This window comes from Aedes albopictus, chromosome 2 (assembly GCF_035046485.1).
Source record: "Aedes albopictus strain Foshan chromosome 2, AalbF5, whole genome shotgun sequence".
In the NCBI taxonomy this organism is placed as follows: Eukaryota; Metazoa; Arthropoda; class Insecta; order Diptera; family Culicidae; genus Aedes; species Aedes albopictus.
This window is the reverse complement of record NC_085137.1, coordinates 97,550,356-97,564,187: the sequence shown is the minus strand read 5'-3', so window position 1 is coordinate 97,564,187 and position 13,832 is coordinate 97,550,356. Positions and strand designations below refer to the sequence as shown.

The window sequence follows — 13,832 nt, the reverse complement described above, 5'->3', positions numbered from 1 at the left end:
TCGTCAGTTGAGCTGTTAATTAGGTTAAGCGGTTAAAAATGAGCAATTTCATAAGAATATGGTCTCGTGCCGCTTGGTAGTTGCATAAAACCTCCGCATATCGTTGCGGTTCATGCTTTTCTGCGCTTCAGCAATCTGTTGAGTGAGGTTCAGACAACTTGCAGTGGAGTTCTCTGTCGTCTGCTAGCTGATGCAATGCAGCATTTCATACTCAGTAGGCCGTCCCTTATTTTGCAAAATTTAGAAATGTTATAAGTTCGTTAGTGGAAAATGATCGTGTCAAAATTTGAAGTCCGTATCTCAAGGCTAAGTGGTCCCTCAAGGGGCCTAAAGTTGTCAAAAATTGTATGGGACCAAAAAAAACATGAAATTTTTTTCGACAAAAAAAAAATACGCTATTCTACTAAAACCGGTGATTTTAGGACCCTAAAGGGCCGAAAATGTGCTTAGATTTGCGATATCTCTACTCGTTTCCAAGATATTGGCAAAAAACAACTAAAAAACCAGCATTTTAGACAATTTTTTAAGATTCCGAAGGAAACTTATCATATTTTGTTCAATAACTCAAAAACGAGTAGAGATATCGCAATTCTAAGCACATTTTCGGCCTTTTAGGCTTTTAGGGTCCTAAAATCACCGGTTTTAGTAGAATAGCGTATTTTTTTTGTCGAAAAAAATTTCATGTTTTTTTGGTCTCATACAATTTTTGACAACTTTAGGCCCCTTCCCGATCAGAAAGGCATAACAAAATTATAACCGATTGAGTTATTTATTTCAAAGATTTTTCATAACAGAATGAGTTATAAAATTCGCCGGTTAGGTGTTAAAATAACAAAAAATATAACTAAAATTGCTCTAGCCATAACATAATTATAACAGGTGTTGATACAATTTTATCAAATTTATAACAACGTGAGATATAATAAATATTGGAATGATCAAAAAGTTATAACACATGTTGTTATAAATTAGATATAAATATATTGGGTAAAAATTGAGTTGGGTAAATTTTAACTAATTTTTTGGGTAATTTTTATTAAGAGTGTTATTTATTTTTAACGAAAAGTTTTTTGTATAGTAGTATTTAAAAAACCCTCACCCAGACGGGAATCGAACCAAGGACGCCAGCCTTTAACTGCAATCCGGCGCCTTTATCAATGAGACCATTGCAGCACTTGAAGTGAAGGGCGGTATATGATGAAGTGGTTCTTCGTTCTGTCCAACGTACAGAAGAGAGAAAATATGACGTCACATAAAAGTGTTCTTGATACAGTTGATCGCAATTACGTCATCTTAGGATATAATAACAAAAGTGGATATAATTTGATTATAATCGTAACTCAATAATTTGCTCTGCATTTCGGCTCAATAATTTGCTCTGCATTTTCTCATGATTCAGACCAGAAATAAATGTCGTATCTTCATCAAAGTTGTAGAGATAGTTAATGGCTAAACAGTGAAAAGAGTGGTATACAATTTCACCTTCTCTTGGTGCTAGCGAACAATTAAATCAGAACATTTCGGCATGTGTTATTAACCCTAAAAGGGATACCTTCATGGCTTCAGTTTCGTCACCTCGCTGAGTGTGTTCCATCAAAGACGAGCTCTGAAAGGCGCCTGGGGTCCAATGGACCCCAGGTATCCCTTTTAGGGTTGAATAGTTATCAAGGAAGCTCCTGTCTATGGCAAAGTTATGCAGTAGTCTGGTGGTTTAAAATTTCACCGCATCGTGGCGTTAGTGTGCATTTCTAGAGATTGTCAGATTAAGATGGCTTGTAAAATAAAAAAATGCAGTGTTTAAAGCACAATTTCAACATTACATGGTACAAGAATTGACATACTAAAGCAATTCTGTGGCGTATGCTTTGCCTCGTGATATCATATAATGTTTTTATTTTCCGCAAAAATAGTTTAAATAAGAAATTCCCCCACTAGTTGAAAGCACGTGTTCGGCATTTGCTCAAGATGCATGACGATGTACATCAACACATCGGTAAAAAAGAAATAGCCTTCTGCTATTGTTTGTTTTTTAAAAGCTTTCAACAGTGTTTCTCATTTTGAACTACTGCACAGATTATCATATCTATTTGTTTTCAGTTGAGATTCTGTTTCATTGAGTAAATCCTATTTGAATAACCGCTTTAAAATTGTGGAAGCTAAAGGAAATCATTGAAGCCCGATCGGTACTCTTTCGGGCGTGCCACAAGAATCGGTTTCAGGACCATTGATGTTAGCCTTATTTATCAACGACCTTCCTTCATCTTTGAGTATGTAATATCCACACCACATGTTTGCAGATAATAAGAAGCTGTATTTCTACTGAATTGATATGGACGTTAATTGCATGGCAATGAAACGTGACTAACGACATGGCGTAACCAAATTAGATATAAATTTCAAATTATTTTGTTATTAATCAATTCTTCAAAAACTAAGGTGATTTTCTTTTGCAGGCGACTAATTGTTTCAGTTGTATCATGTTAATTCAATAACAATGATAAAACTTCTTATTTCAGAATATTTTTTTTAAAATAATCTTGAATGGGACTACAAACTGCAAAACCTATGGAGGATTGTGAAATTTAAAACTTACTTCATGAGTGTTAACAGTTTCATCCTTTTCATATCATCCTTTTCATATCCATTTTGTTGCCTCACTTATCATAGCTTCATGTGACCGTTTGAGAGTTGCATTAACTCTAGTAGGAAGTTGGGGTCAATATGACCCAGACAAGCACGCTGAACGTACGCTACGCCTTCGTGATGCAAAAGCCTAACATATTAGGAGGGTTAAATCATTGCATACGTTGGGCATTAAATTTTACTAGTTACTCTGTGTGGCTTACCTACAATGACAACTGCTGGGATACTCATTTCTTATTTTTTTTAACTTCGTTGCTGTGCGATGATATATAGAATCATTCGCTAAGGACCTAAAATCATCACTAAGATACTGATGATTTTAAGGCTTAAGCATGCGTCATCATTTTTCGGAAAATAAAAAGCAGTTTTCTCGCTGTAAATCAAAACATCGACCATGAAAATATATTCACTCCATTCTATTAATCATGTGGAGTATAGTGAATATTAGCGCGACAATATCCATCTGAGCTTTCTTAAAAGTTTGGATCATGATTCAAACATGTCAAAAATACTGCATTTCTTTATTTAAGGTTTGAATTTCAATTTGTGTTAGTGAATTTGAACCTAGATAATCAAAAAATCGATTTTGAACTTCCAATAAGGGATAACCTTGAATCTAAAGTTGTTGGCTATTAAATGTTCGAGTTAAGAACTCTTAAATAGCTCAATAATTGACTACCCTTCGTGATATTAAACTGTTGTACTTGGTCCACTCTGACTGAACATAAAAATTGAATATGGTAATCATCAGGGTAATGACAGAAACATCAAATTTCAAACTTCCTGCTCACATTATACACCACTCCTATTAGCTGTTGTCCTACTTGTGCATAATTTTTTCATCAAATATGTGAAAACTTGAGTGCAAACTGTAGTTGGTTGTAGATTTTCCAAAAATCGTTCACTCAGACTGGACTAAGTACAATCAATTACTTAGCAATTTCTCGGTTTCAAGCTTTATTTTACATGTTTTCACGATCAATACAGAGCGATGCTTTTATGAATAGTTATTAAGGTTTATGGCAAAAATTTAAGAACATTTGTTGAAAAACTCAAAACTTATAGAGTTGCAAACTTTAAATTCGTTTTTCTAGAAGTATGGTTAAATACACATGGTCCTCTCTGACTTAACGCCGACCAAATACAAGTATGTCAATAAATAAATTTAATGAATAACCTGAATTTTCTTAATGGTCTGGATCATGATTCGAACTTGTCAAAAATCCTGTATTTCACAAGCGCAGCAGCACCACACAGCGGCGTAATTGCGTACCAAACATCACCTGTATAATATTCATTTGACATAAACTGCATTTTCAAAACTATAACTGAGTTTGTTATAATGTTCATATAAAGATGATCAAAATATTTTTTTTTGTATTATAACTGACCTTGTTATAACTCTGATACAATTAAATCAGGTTTTCAAATCATTTTTGTCAAATATATCTAAATATAACAAACGTTGATATATCTATCAACCGCTGATATAATTCTGTTACATTTTTGTTATGCCTTTCTGATCGGGTTGAGGGACCACTTAGTCTTGAGATACGGACTTCAAATTTTGACACGATCATTTTTTAGCTAAAACGATCATTTTCCACTAACAAACTTATAACAATTCCAATTTTTGCAAAATAAGGGACGGCCTAATACTCAGTCGCTGTATGCCAGAACAGACACTTGCGCTGTTTGAACCGCACCTGCTTGGTGGACAGACGCTCGGGTCACATAGCTCATAGCTGTGAAGGTATTTGCACTCGATAGAATCGTAGCAGTATGAGGTAGGAACTTTGGAGGACCTGAACTATGTTGGTCGCTCCGTACAGGTTGTCGACACACCATTTTGCAGCTAAAAAAAATCACACAAATACAGTTTCTTACATAAATACGTCAAATACAAAAAAACACGGACACCGTCTTCAGCCGTCTTCTCACGAAAAGTTTCATCGCCCGGAGCGGGAATCGAACCCCTCACCCCACAGCATGGTGCGATTAGAAGCTTGGTAACCCTAACAGCACGGCTGTGAGGCTCCACAATAGTATTCGCAACCATTCTCCCCTACATCCCATCGGCAGGAGATGGGTTATGGTCTTTTGTCGCTTTTTTCCCTTTCGCCTCAGTCGGAGCATAAAGCTCAAACTGGATTCAAAACCTATTTAAAATATAATTGAATTTGCACTTCCCAATCAGGCACAATTTCACGGTTCAAGAGCGCTGCGTTGGTTTCATGGCCCGGTTCTGTAAGGCTGCCACTGCTGAAAATCTGTGTCTGCCTGTGTCTCATCTCCTGTGTCTGTGTGTCTACTGGTTCGAATTTTCACGCGAAAGGCTCGAATTTCTGACGAGTTTTTTTTTTCGAGGATTGAACTTTGAGTTTTGCTGCTAGGGTTGCTTCTACAGGGTATGTAGCAGTGCGGGGAATGCTAGTTTTCTTAGCCAGAACTTTTGAGGAAAACCGCTGGAAACGGACATTCCTGATGAACCATGTTAGAAATTTCGATACCTGATGCTGTACCCTTATTTTAAACTGCATTCCAATAGTTTTTATCTTAACCCTCTAATACCCAAATTTTTGATTTTGATCTAAATATCATTTTTCGTCATCTAAAATCGATTTAAACATGTTTTGGAAGATTATTCTTTTCAATTCTCGATTTCGTGAATTTCAGTTTTTGATTTTTCTAATTTTTATTTTTGAACATACCCACACTTTTATATTTTTCCTGGAAGCCAATTTGGGAAACGGATTTTTTGAGATGAAAACATTTTGACATTTTATAATTATTGTTGAAATATTATTATTTTTTAATTTTTTCACAGAAAATTTTATTTTCCATGTAATTTTTAGGAAAATAATTTTAGAGTGTATTCGATTCCCTTAAACTATTAAACAAGGATAGAATGTTTTGTGAAAAATTTAAAATATGTTAATTGTAGCGATTCAATACAAAATAAACAATGACTTCTAAAAGGTGACTACAACAACAAATTTTCAATGATTTTTAAAAAATGTAAATACGCTTTAAAATACACCAAAAATCATTTTGAGATATACAGAACAGTCCTAAATATCAGCCAAAAATTAAAAAAAATGATATTCCACGAAACAAAAATTACAAAAATGCTCAAACTATACCCCGTCTAAAGGCGGGATTGGGTATTAGAGGGTTAAATTGAAATTAATGATAATGGTCGAATGTGTAAACTTTACATGGAGTTAATAGTATGTGGATTTCTACCTAGTTTGAGAATCATTTTATTCAGCTAATGTTATCTGCCAACATAAACACTAATCGACTCCCTCCGCTTTTAGGTACTACTGCAACAAACCAGACAATACAGACCCATCAAGGATGAAAGCACGGGGTTGGAAACATCCATTCTGGGGATAAACGTGATGGTTTCGCACAGTCATTTCATCAAAGGAAAACTGAAGGTAGGTAAACATGCTTCATTTGAATGCAGCTTTCGTAGTATCCGAAGCTCATTGAAACTCCATTTTGTTTCAATTTGGGTTCTTGTTCTTGACCAAGCCGATCTCCGACAACCTTTAAACGTTCAAGGCAAAACAACATGCCGTTCACCTCTCCGCACCTGATCGGAATAACTTTCTCTCCGGAGGGAGTGCTTTCCTCTAACGCTGCTGCACTCGTTAAAACTTGCCAAGACCTGCTGTTGCTGCTGTCATCGAGTTCATTGAAATGTTAATCAAACCGGAGAGCAGGGGAAAGTTAAATTAATTAATTATAAATTTTAATTTCAAACCATTTCTTCGCACTTTGCCAAGAGTGACAGGGGAAGAGGCAAGGCAGGAACAAGTAAAGCAACGTCGTCCCTGCTGAGTTATAGGTGCCTACTTATACTTTTCACGATGGTACAGAAACGTTAAAGATGCGTTGAAAGCCTGAGCTTGAGAACTTGAATGACCCTCCGTAGTTGCTACTCCCGTTACACCTGAGAAGCAACACTTCCAAAGTATCACACTTGTCACAGAAAAGTCACGGCGGCGCAGGTTTTTGTTGCGCATAAGTCACCGTGACTTACTTCTAGCAAGTAAATGTTTATTTGTTAGAAGTAAGTCACAGTGACTTCTGCACAACAAAAACCTGCGCCGCCTTGACTCTTCTGTGACAAGTGTGTTACCTGGGTTACACAAAGGAAACAGTGAGATAGCTGCACATCATCAACAGGCATCTTTAGGTGTATAAGTGTCGGTGATCTTCTAATTTTAGAGGAAATTGGCACCACTGCAAATAAATATGGGGAAATGTGAGAAAGTGAAGATGCAACCACTTGCTCACTTCCTGTGCAACACATTTAATAACGATAATGTTTACACGTCATGTAAACTTCATCTATATATATATAAATGCAGTGGCATACGTGGGACCGCGCATAACTTGCGAACGGGTGGTCCGATTTGGGTCGTCTAAGTTTTGTTCTGTTAGTTTTCACCCAAGGAAGGTTTATGAGGCGAAAAACATGGGAAAATTGAGAGTTTTTGATAATCGAGGTTTCATACATTTTGAACGGGAACTTGGGCGCTTGGCTAGGGACTTGAAACGTGAAAAAACGCAGTAGGCAAGACAAAGTTTGCCGGGTACAGCTAGTTTTATGTAAAGTTCGTGTTATGAAGGTTTACATGATATATAATGTAAATTTGTGTTATATGTCATTCTGAGTCATGCTGAATTACATGACATATAAAGGGGTTAGTTCATGACATTTTCATGAAATGTCATGCAAACTTATGTGATATCCCACGCTGCAACAATGTGCATCATATGTCACAGAACTTAACATTTTTTTTCGATTTGTGCTTATATACAGATTTATCTGTATTATGCAGATCTGTACAGAGGGGTTGTAAATGGATTCCAGGTGCAAAATTTTGTGTTACTGTGAACACAGAAAAAAATATGCATGTAAAATTCAGCGAGAAATCATGCACATAAAGGGAATGCTAGAGTTAGTGCATATTTACATGAGGTATCATGTAAAATTACGTTACAATCGTGTAAATTTCCGCTAATAGTCACGTAACCGGTTGGAGTCCATGATGGTTTACGCGATGGTTGGCGGAAATTTACACGATGGTAATGTAATTTTACATTATATCTCATGTAAAAGTGCACTAATTCTAGCATTCCCTTTATGTGCATGATTTCTCGCTGAATTTTAATTACATTTTTTTCTGTTAAGGTGATGTGGCACAGTTCGCTGATTGCATACTTGTAGTCGTTTTATGATTGATTTGCCTCATCTGATCTTGTATATTTGAATATTTTACAGCAAGAAAAGCTGGCATACATAGTCTCTGAGTTTGTACTTAAATTCCGAATTGAATTCTAAAACGTTTCACCTTAATGTTATTGGGTTCTACCTTTTTCCGTAATATTTTCCATCAGATGAAGAATTTCACAAAAATCTTTCTAAACCATCGTACCAGAAGCCAAGAACGAGAAAAAAAACTCCCCTAGATTTTTTTATGAGTTCCGTCTTGTTTACTTTAATCACGCTGTTATCTTGGAGAATGATGACGGCTCCGGCTCCTCATGGGCCGCCAACCGAAGCCGAAGACATGTTCTGCGCCGATGATTTCGGAAACAAAGGAACCCCAAAGTTGGAAGATACCTTACTCTTCCGCTACCCTACCTACCTAGGCCGGCAGCAGTACAGTAGGTACCTTCTTCGGTTGACAGCAAGGCACTGTGGCTGCTGTTGGGAAGTTGTCAGCGGAACAAATGCGCTCGCGAAAAGTGTCGTTGCGTTGGTTGGGACCGATTTAGGGCCGAGCCGGGAAACAAAAGATTCCACGTTCCATCCAGGTGTCATCCGGCTGAGCGGTGTTAATTAAAAGTTAAATCGATTTGCGTAACCTTTTTATTTTGCTTTGTTTTGGAGTTTGCTGGGTGCGGCATCGCGACAGGAGTTGGGGTATTCACTTGGATGTGTTGATTAATTGAAACAAGTGCAGACGCCGACGGGATAATGAAAATGGAAGTCGGATTTCGAGATTGATTGCTATCGATTGTTTCACTTTTAAGAACTCTGAGATAGACACCAATAACACTAGTTTACAAAATAAATCTCAAGTTGTAAACTTTTTTTTCATTTTTTTTATATCTGTATTAACGAGATTTTTAGCCCTAGGCTAGTTCATCTCGGGACCCACGCTTTACTTCCCTTCCGAAGGAAGAACCCACATTTTCGTGAGTTTGTCGGGAGTGGGATTCGATCCCAGGTTGTGAACTTCTACCAATAATCAATATTTTTGATGAACGATTATGTCTTGATTTCAAGATCGTGCTTCAAAAGATTTTAATAGAACGGTTTTTGAATTTTAATTGAAAATTGAGTTTTTTTTTTTTCAGACTCTAGTTTAATTTAAAAACACTTCACTAATACTTTACTTTTGCAAAAGAAAATAAAAAATGAATAACTCTTTTAAAGAAAAACTAGAAAGGACGAGCAAATTCCTTTTAATTCTACTACTGTGCTTATCTTCGGACAGATAGGCCTATTTCGTCTGTGACTTACAGACTTCTTCAGTGTCAAGTGCTCGACTGAAGAAAACCTCGCATTCGTTGTGGTATTTATACTAGGAGTGTATGTGTAGGTACGTGTGTGGGTAAAAGTGTAGGTAAAAATGTAGGTGCAAAATTGTAGGTACAGATTTGTAAAAAAGGGGTGTATCTACCTGTTAGGAAACAGGGTGTCAATAAGATACCTAAAGCTAGGAAAATTCCTACCGATTTTGTAGGTAGTCAATTGGTGTTTGTAGTGTTATTTTTTCCCGCCGATTTGGTAGGTAGTCAATTTGTGTTTTGTGTATTGTGTAATGTTTTGTGTGTGTTAGGTAAAAATTTAAACAGCCACGTGTACCCATTGCCCTGATCCTTGTTAAGTAGTTTTTTATTGTTTTGTTTGTAAATTTCTAAACTTTCTGCAACATCAAGTTTCCATGGGTTTGTAATGTGTCGTAAGAGTTTAATATTTGAAGTATTCAAAAAATGTCCTTCATTGAAAATATGTTCAGCAACTTTAGATTTAAAATGATGAATGAGTCCCTTGTCTGTGTCTTTGTGTGCTTTTGATACTTCCGTTATGTGTTCTTTGAATCGTGTGTTGAGTGTGCGTTTTGTTTGTCCTATGTATATTTTGTCACAGTGATTACATGTTACTTTGTAAACACCAGATTTTGTTAAGTTGTCCAACGGGTCTTTCGTAGATCCTAAGAGAGTTTGAAGTTGGTTAGCTTTGCTTGTGAAAACTAATTCAAAACCAAACTTTCTGAGAATTGGTCGGAGTTTTTTGGTGTCATTGTTGTAGTTCACAGTTATCCGTTTAAGTGTAGGTTCTGTCCGTGTCAGTGTAGTCAAAGATCGTCTGTATTGTTGTTGTGTCTTTTTGTTGATGATCTGTTGTATTGTTTGTTTTGTGTAACCGTTCAACTGTGCTGTTTCGAAAATGTAATTAAGTTCTTTCGTTTTTCCTGTTTCACTAAGTGGAAGTGTCTGCATTCGGTGTATCATGTGATTGAAGGATGCAATTTTGTGTTGATGTGAGTGATTTGATGAATTTGGAATAGTGCGTTGAGTGTGTGTCGGTTTTCTGTAAATTTCGAAGGAAAGTGTTGATTCTTGTTTTACGATGAGTATGTCCAAAAATGGTAGTTGGTTGTTCTGTTCAATTTCACAAGTGAATTCGATGTTTTTGTGTGCATTATTGATATTGTTCAAGATTTCAGGTAAAAGATGTTTCTTAACAATGCTAAACACGTCGTCAACGTATCTCCACCAGACTTCAGGAAGCTGTTTGTTGTTTTGTAAGCGTTTTTCCAAATTTGCCATAAAAATTTCACTTAAAAATGGAGAAAGTGGATTGCCCATGGGGGCACCATTAAGTTGTTTGTAGGTTTCATTTCTTAACGAAAAATAATTTTCTTCCATACAAAGTTTGGTTAATTTGATGTATGTACGAACTTTCTTAATCCAATCTGAATCTGAATCTTCATATTGGTTCAGAAGCCAATCTTCTAGTAGGTTAATGGCCTCTTTAACTGGAATGCTTGGAAATAGTGATTTAACGTCGAATGAAACTAAAATTTCATCTTCGTTAACGGATAAATTCTGTACTAGTTCTGTGAATTGTTCGGAATTCTTGACAGATCTACTGTGAAATTTTTTAGGCATGTTTTGGAATTCTTGTACTAAATATTTGGCAATTTTGTGTGTAGGTGAACCAATGGCTGAAACAATCTCACGCATTTCATTTCCAGGTTTATGAACTTTGGGAAGTCCTTTTATTCTTGGCAATGAAGGGTTAGATTCTTTCAGGCTTTTAATGACGCTTCCTAAAACTGGTGTAGACTCTTTGAGAGTTTTGTCAACACGTCTTACTAATCCTGGAAGAGGATCAGTACGTTGTTTTCGGTAAGGTCCATTTTGAATCTTGTTATTCATTATTTCATCATAGTCCTCTTTGTTCATGATTACTGTTTTGTTTCCTTTGTCAGCTTTCAGATAGAAAACTGGTTTCCAACTACCATTTTTGGACATACTCATCGTAAAACAAGAATCAACACTTTCCTTCGAAATTTACAGAAAACCGACACACACTCAACGCACTATTCCAAATTCATCAAATCACTCACATCAACACAAAATTGCATCCTTCAATCACATGATACACCGAATGCAGACACTTCCACTTAGTGAAAAAGGAAAAACGAAAGAACTTAATTACATTTTCGAAACAGCACAGTTGAACGGTTACACAAAACAAACAATACAACAGATCATCAACAAAAAGACACAACAACAATACAGACGATCTTTGACTACACTGACACGGACAGAACCTACACTTAAACGGATAACTGTGAACTACAACAATGACACCAAAAAACTCCGACCAATTCTCAGAAAGTTTGGTTTTGAATTAGTTTTCACAAGCAAAGCTAACCAACTTCAAACTCTCTTAGGATCTACGAAAGACCCGTTGGACAACTTAACAAAATCTGGTGTTTACAAAGTAACATGTAATCACTGTGACAAAATATACATAGGACAAACAAAACGCACACTCAACACACGATTCAAAGAACACATAACGGAAGTATCAAAAGCACACAAAGACACAGACAAGGGACTCATTCATCATTTTAAATCTAAAGTTGCTGAACATATTTTCAATGAAGGACATTTTTTGAATACTTCAAATATTAAACTCTTACGACACATTACAAACCCATGGAAATTTGATGTTGCAGAAAGTTTAGAAATTTACAAACAAAACAATAAAAAACTACTTAACAAGGATCAGGGCAATGGGTACACGTGGCTGTTTAAATTTTTACCTAACACACACAAAACATTACACAATACACAAAACACAAATTGACTACCTACCAAATCGGCGGGAAAAAATAACACAACAAACACCAATTGACTACCTACCAAATCGGTAGGAATTTTCCTAGCTTTAGGTATCTTATTGACACCCTGTTTCCTAACAGGTAGATACACCCCTTTTTTTACAAATCTGTACCTACAATTTTGCACCTACATTTTTATACCTACACTTTTACCCACACACGTACCTACACATACACTCCTAGTATAAATACCACAACGAATGCGAGGTTTTCTTCAGTCGAGAACTTGACACTGAAGAAGTCTGTAAGTCACAGACGAAATAGGCCTATCTGTCCGAAGATAAGCACAGTAGTAGAATTAAAAGGAATTTGCTCGTCCTTTGTAGTTTTTCTTTAAAAGAGTTTTTCATTTTTTATTTTCTTTTGCAAAAGTGAAGTATTAATGAAGTGTTTTTAAATTAAACTAGAGTCTGAAGTAACAAGTTCTACTAAAAGCTCTAAAGTAATAGTAAAGTCATGCCAGACGTTTTTCTTTTGAAAATGCAAACCTTCATGATATTACGTAATGATGCGAATGAGTTGCTACAATTATTTGACTAGGGTTTTCCCAAAAATTCAATCCACATTGATTCTCTTAAGATATACTTCAATTCAAATAAAAAAATCTTAAAATTTGAAATATTTTTTTTTATTATTACATTTATCTATATAGCATTTCTGAATATTTGATGATTTATTGCGAAGTTGCTAACAGAATTTTGACAAAAAAAATTAAGCATGAAGAACGTTGATAACGACACTGGCAGCACTGAATCGATGGCGGTCAAAAATATCATCGATGTAAAGTCTCTGACTGAGGGAACGTCGCAACGGTCAAAAGGAGACTAAAAACCTTGTCTATTCGCATGTGATATGTATTAAGAGCATCTAACCGAATATTCACAAATATCATATTTTGCTCCAAATTAAGGCGGTTACAAATATTTATTTCACTTTTTGTCCCTCCACTCTTTGGCTGGTTCCCCACCTCGGATAAAAATAATAAAGAATTAAATCTGAAAAATATTAAAAACTCATCGGGTTTGTTAAATTTTTTTTGGCATGACCTGATATTTTGATAATTATTTTTTAATTTGCCCCTTCAATATGAAAAAAACAGCCTAAAATTTTTGAAGGGGGGAAGGGGACAAAAAGTCAAAATTAAATTGTAAATTTGTATAATAAAAAAAACTTTTCTTAAGATTCTTCCAAGTATCCCTTTAGAATGCATTCCTGTCCATGTATACCTTTAAAAATTTCTCCAGGAATTCTTGCAGGAATTTCTTCAAAGATATGCCTTAGGTCTTCTTCATTTTTTTTACGATACATTTCCCAAAAGATTCTCTTGAAACTTTCAACGAATAGTATTTTTAGCAATCCTTTTTGAGATTGCTTCAGAAATTTTTAAGAAAATTCCTTCAATTGCCACATAATTGCTACATAAGTTCGTGTATGTATTCCTTCAAATATTTTTGACGAAATTGCCCCAGGCGGTTTTCTTTGGAAATTCTCTAGAAATTCTTTTGGAAATTCTCAATAAATTCTTCAAAAAGTTATTTCAGAAATTCCTGTAGGGGATTCCTTCAAAAATTCGATCATTTTCTCAGCAGCTCTTTCAGAAATTATTTTTGAATTTCCCCAGAGGCTCCTGCAGGTAATTATAAGAGATTGTTCTAGATCTTTGTCAAGGGGTTTCTCTAGAAGTTCCTCCAGGTATTCCTCCAGGGATTGAAATCCCTCTTGGTTTCTTTTCGGTGATGCTTC

The 13,832-nt window shown here is 35.7% G+C and overlaps 1 protein-coding gene across 4 annotated transcripts in view; it reads left to right on the top strand.

Annotated features, from left to right (window-relative positions):
* LOC115255007 (uncharacterized) overlaps window positions 1-13,832 on the top strand; it is a 717,425-nt gene that overhangs the window by 657,810 nt on the left and 45,783 nt on the right. For all 4 annotated transcript variants that reach the window (XM_062850108.1, XM_062850109.1, XM_062850106.1 and 1 more), the window contains exon 6: window positions 5,964-6,086. In XM_062850108.1, coding sequence (XP_062706092.1) covers window positions 5,964-6,086 — 123 coding nt within the window. The remainder of the gene's footprint in view (window positions 1-5,963; window positions 6,087-13,832) is intronic.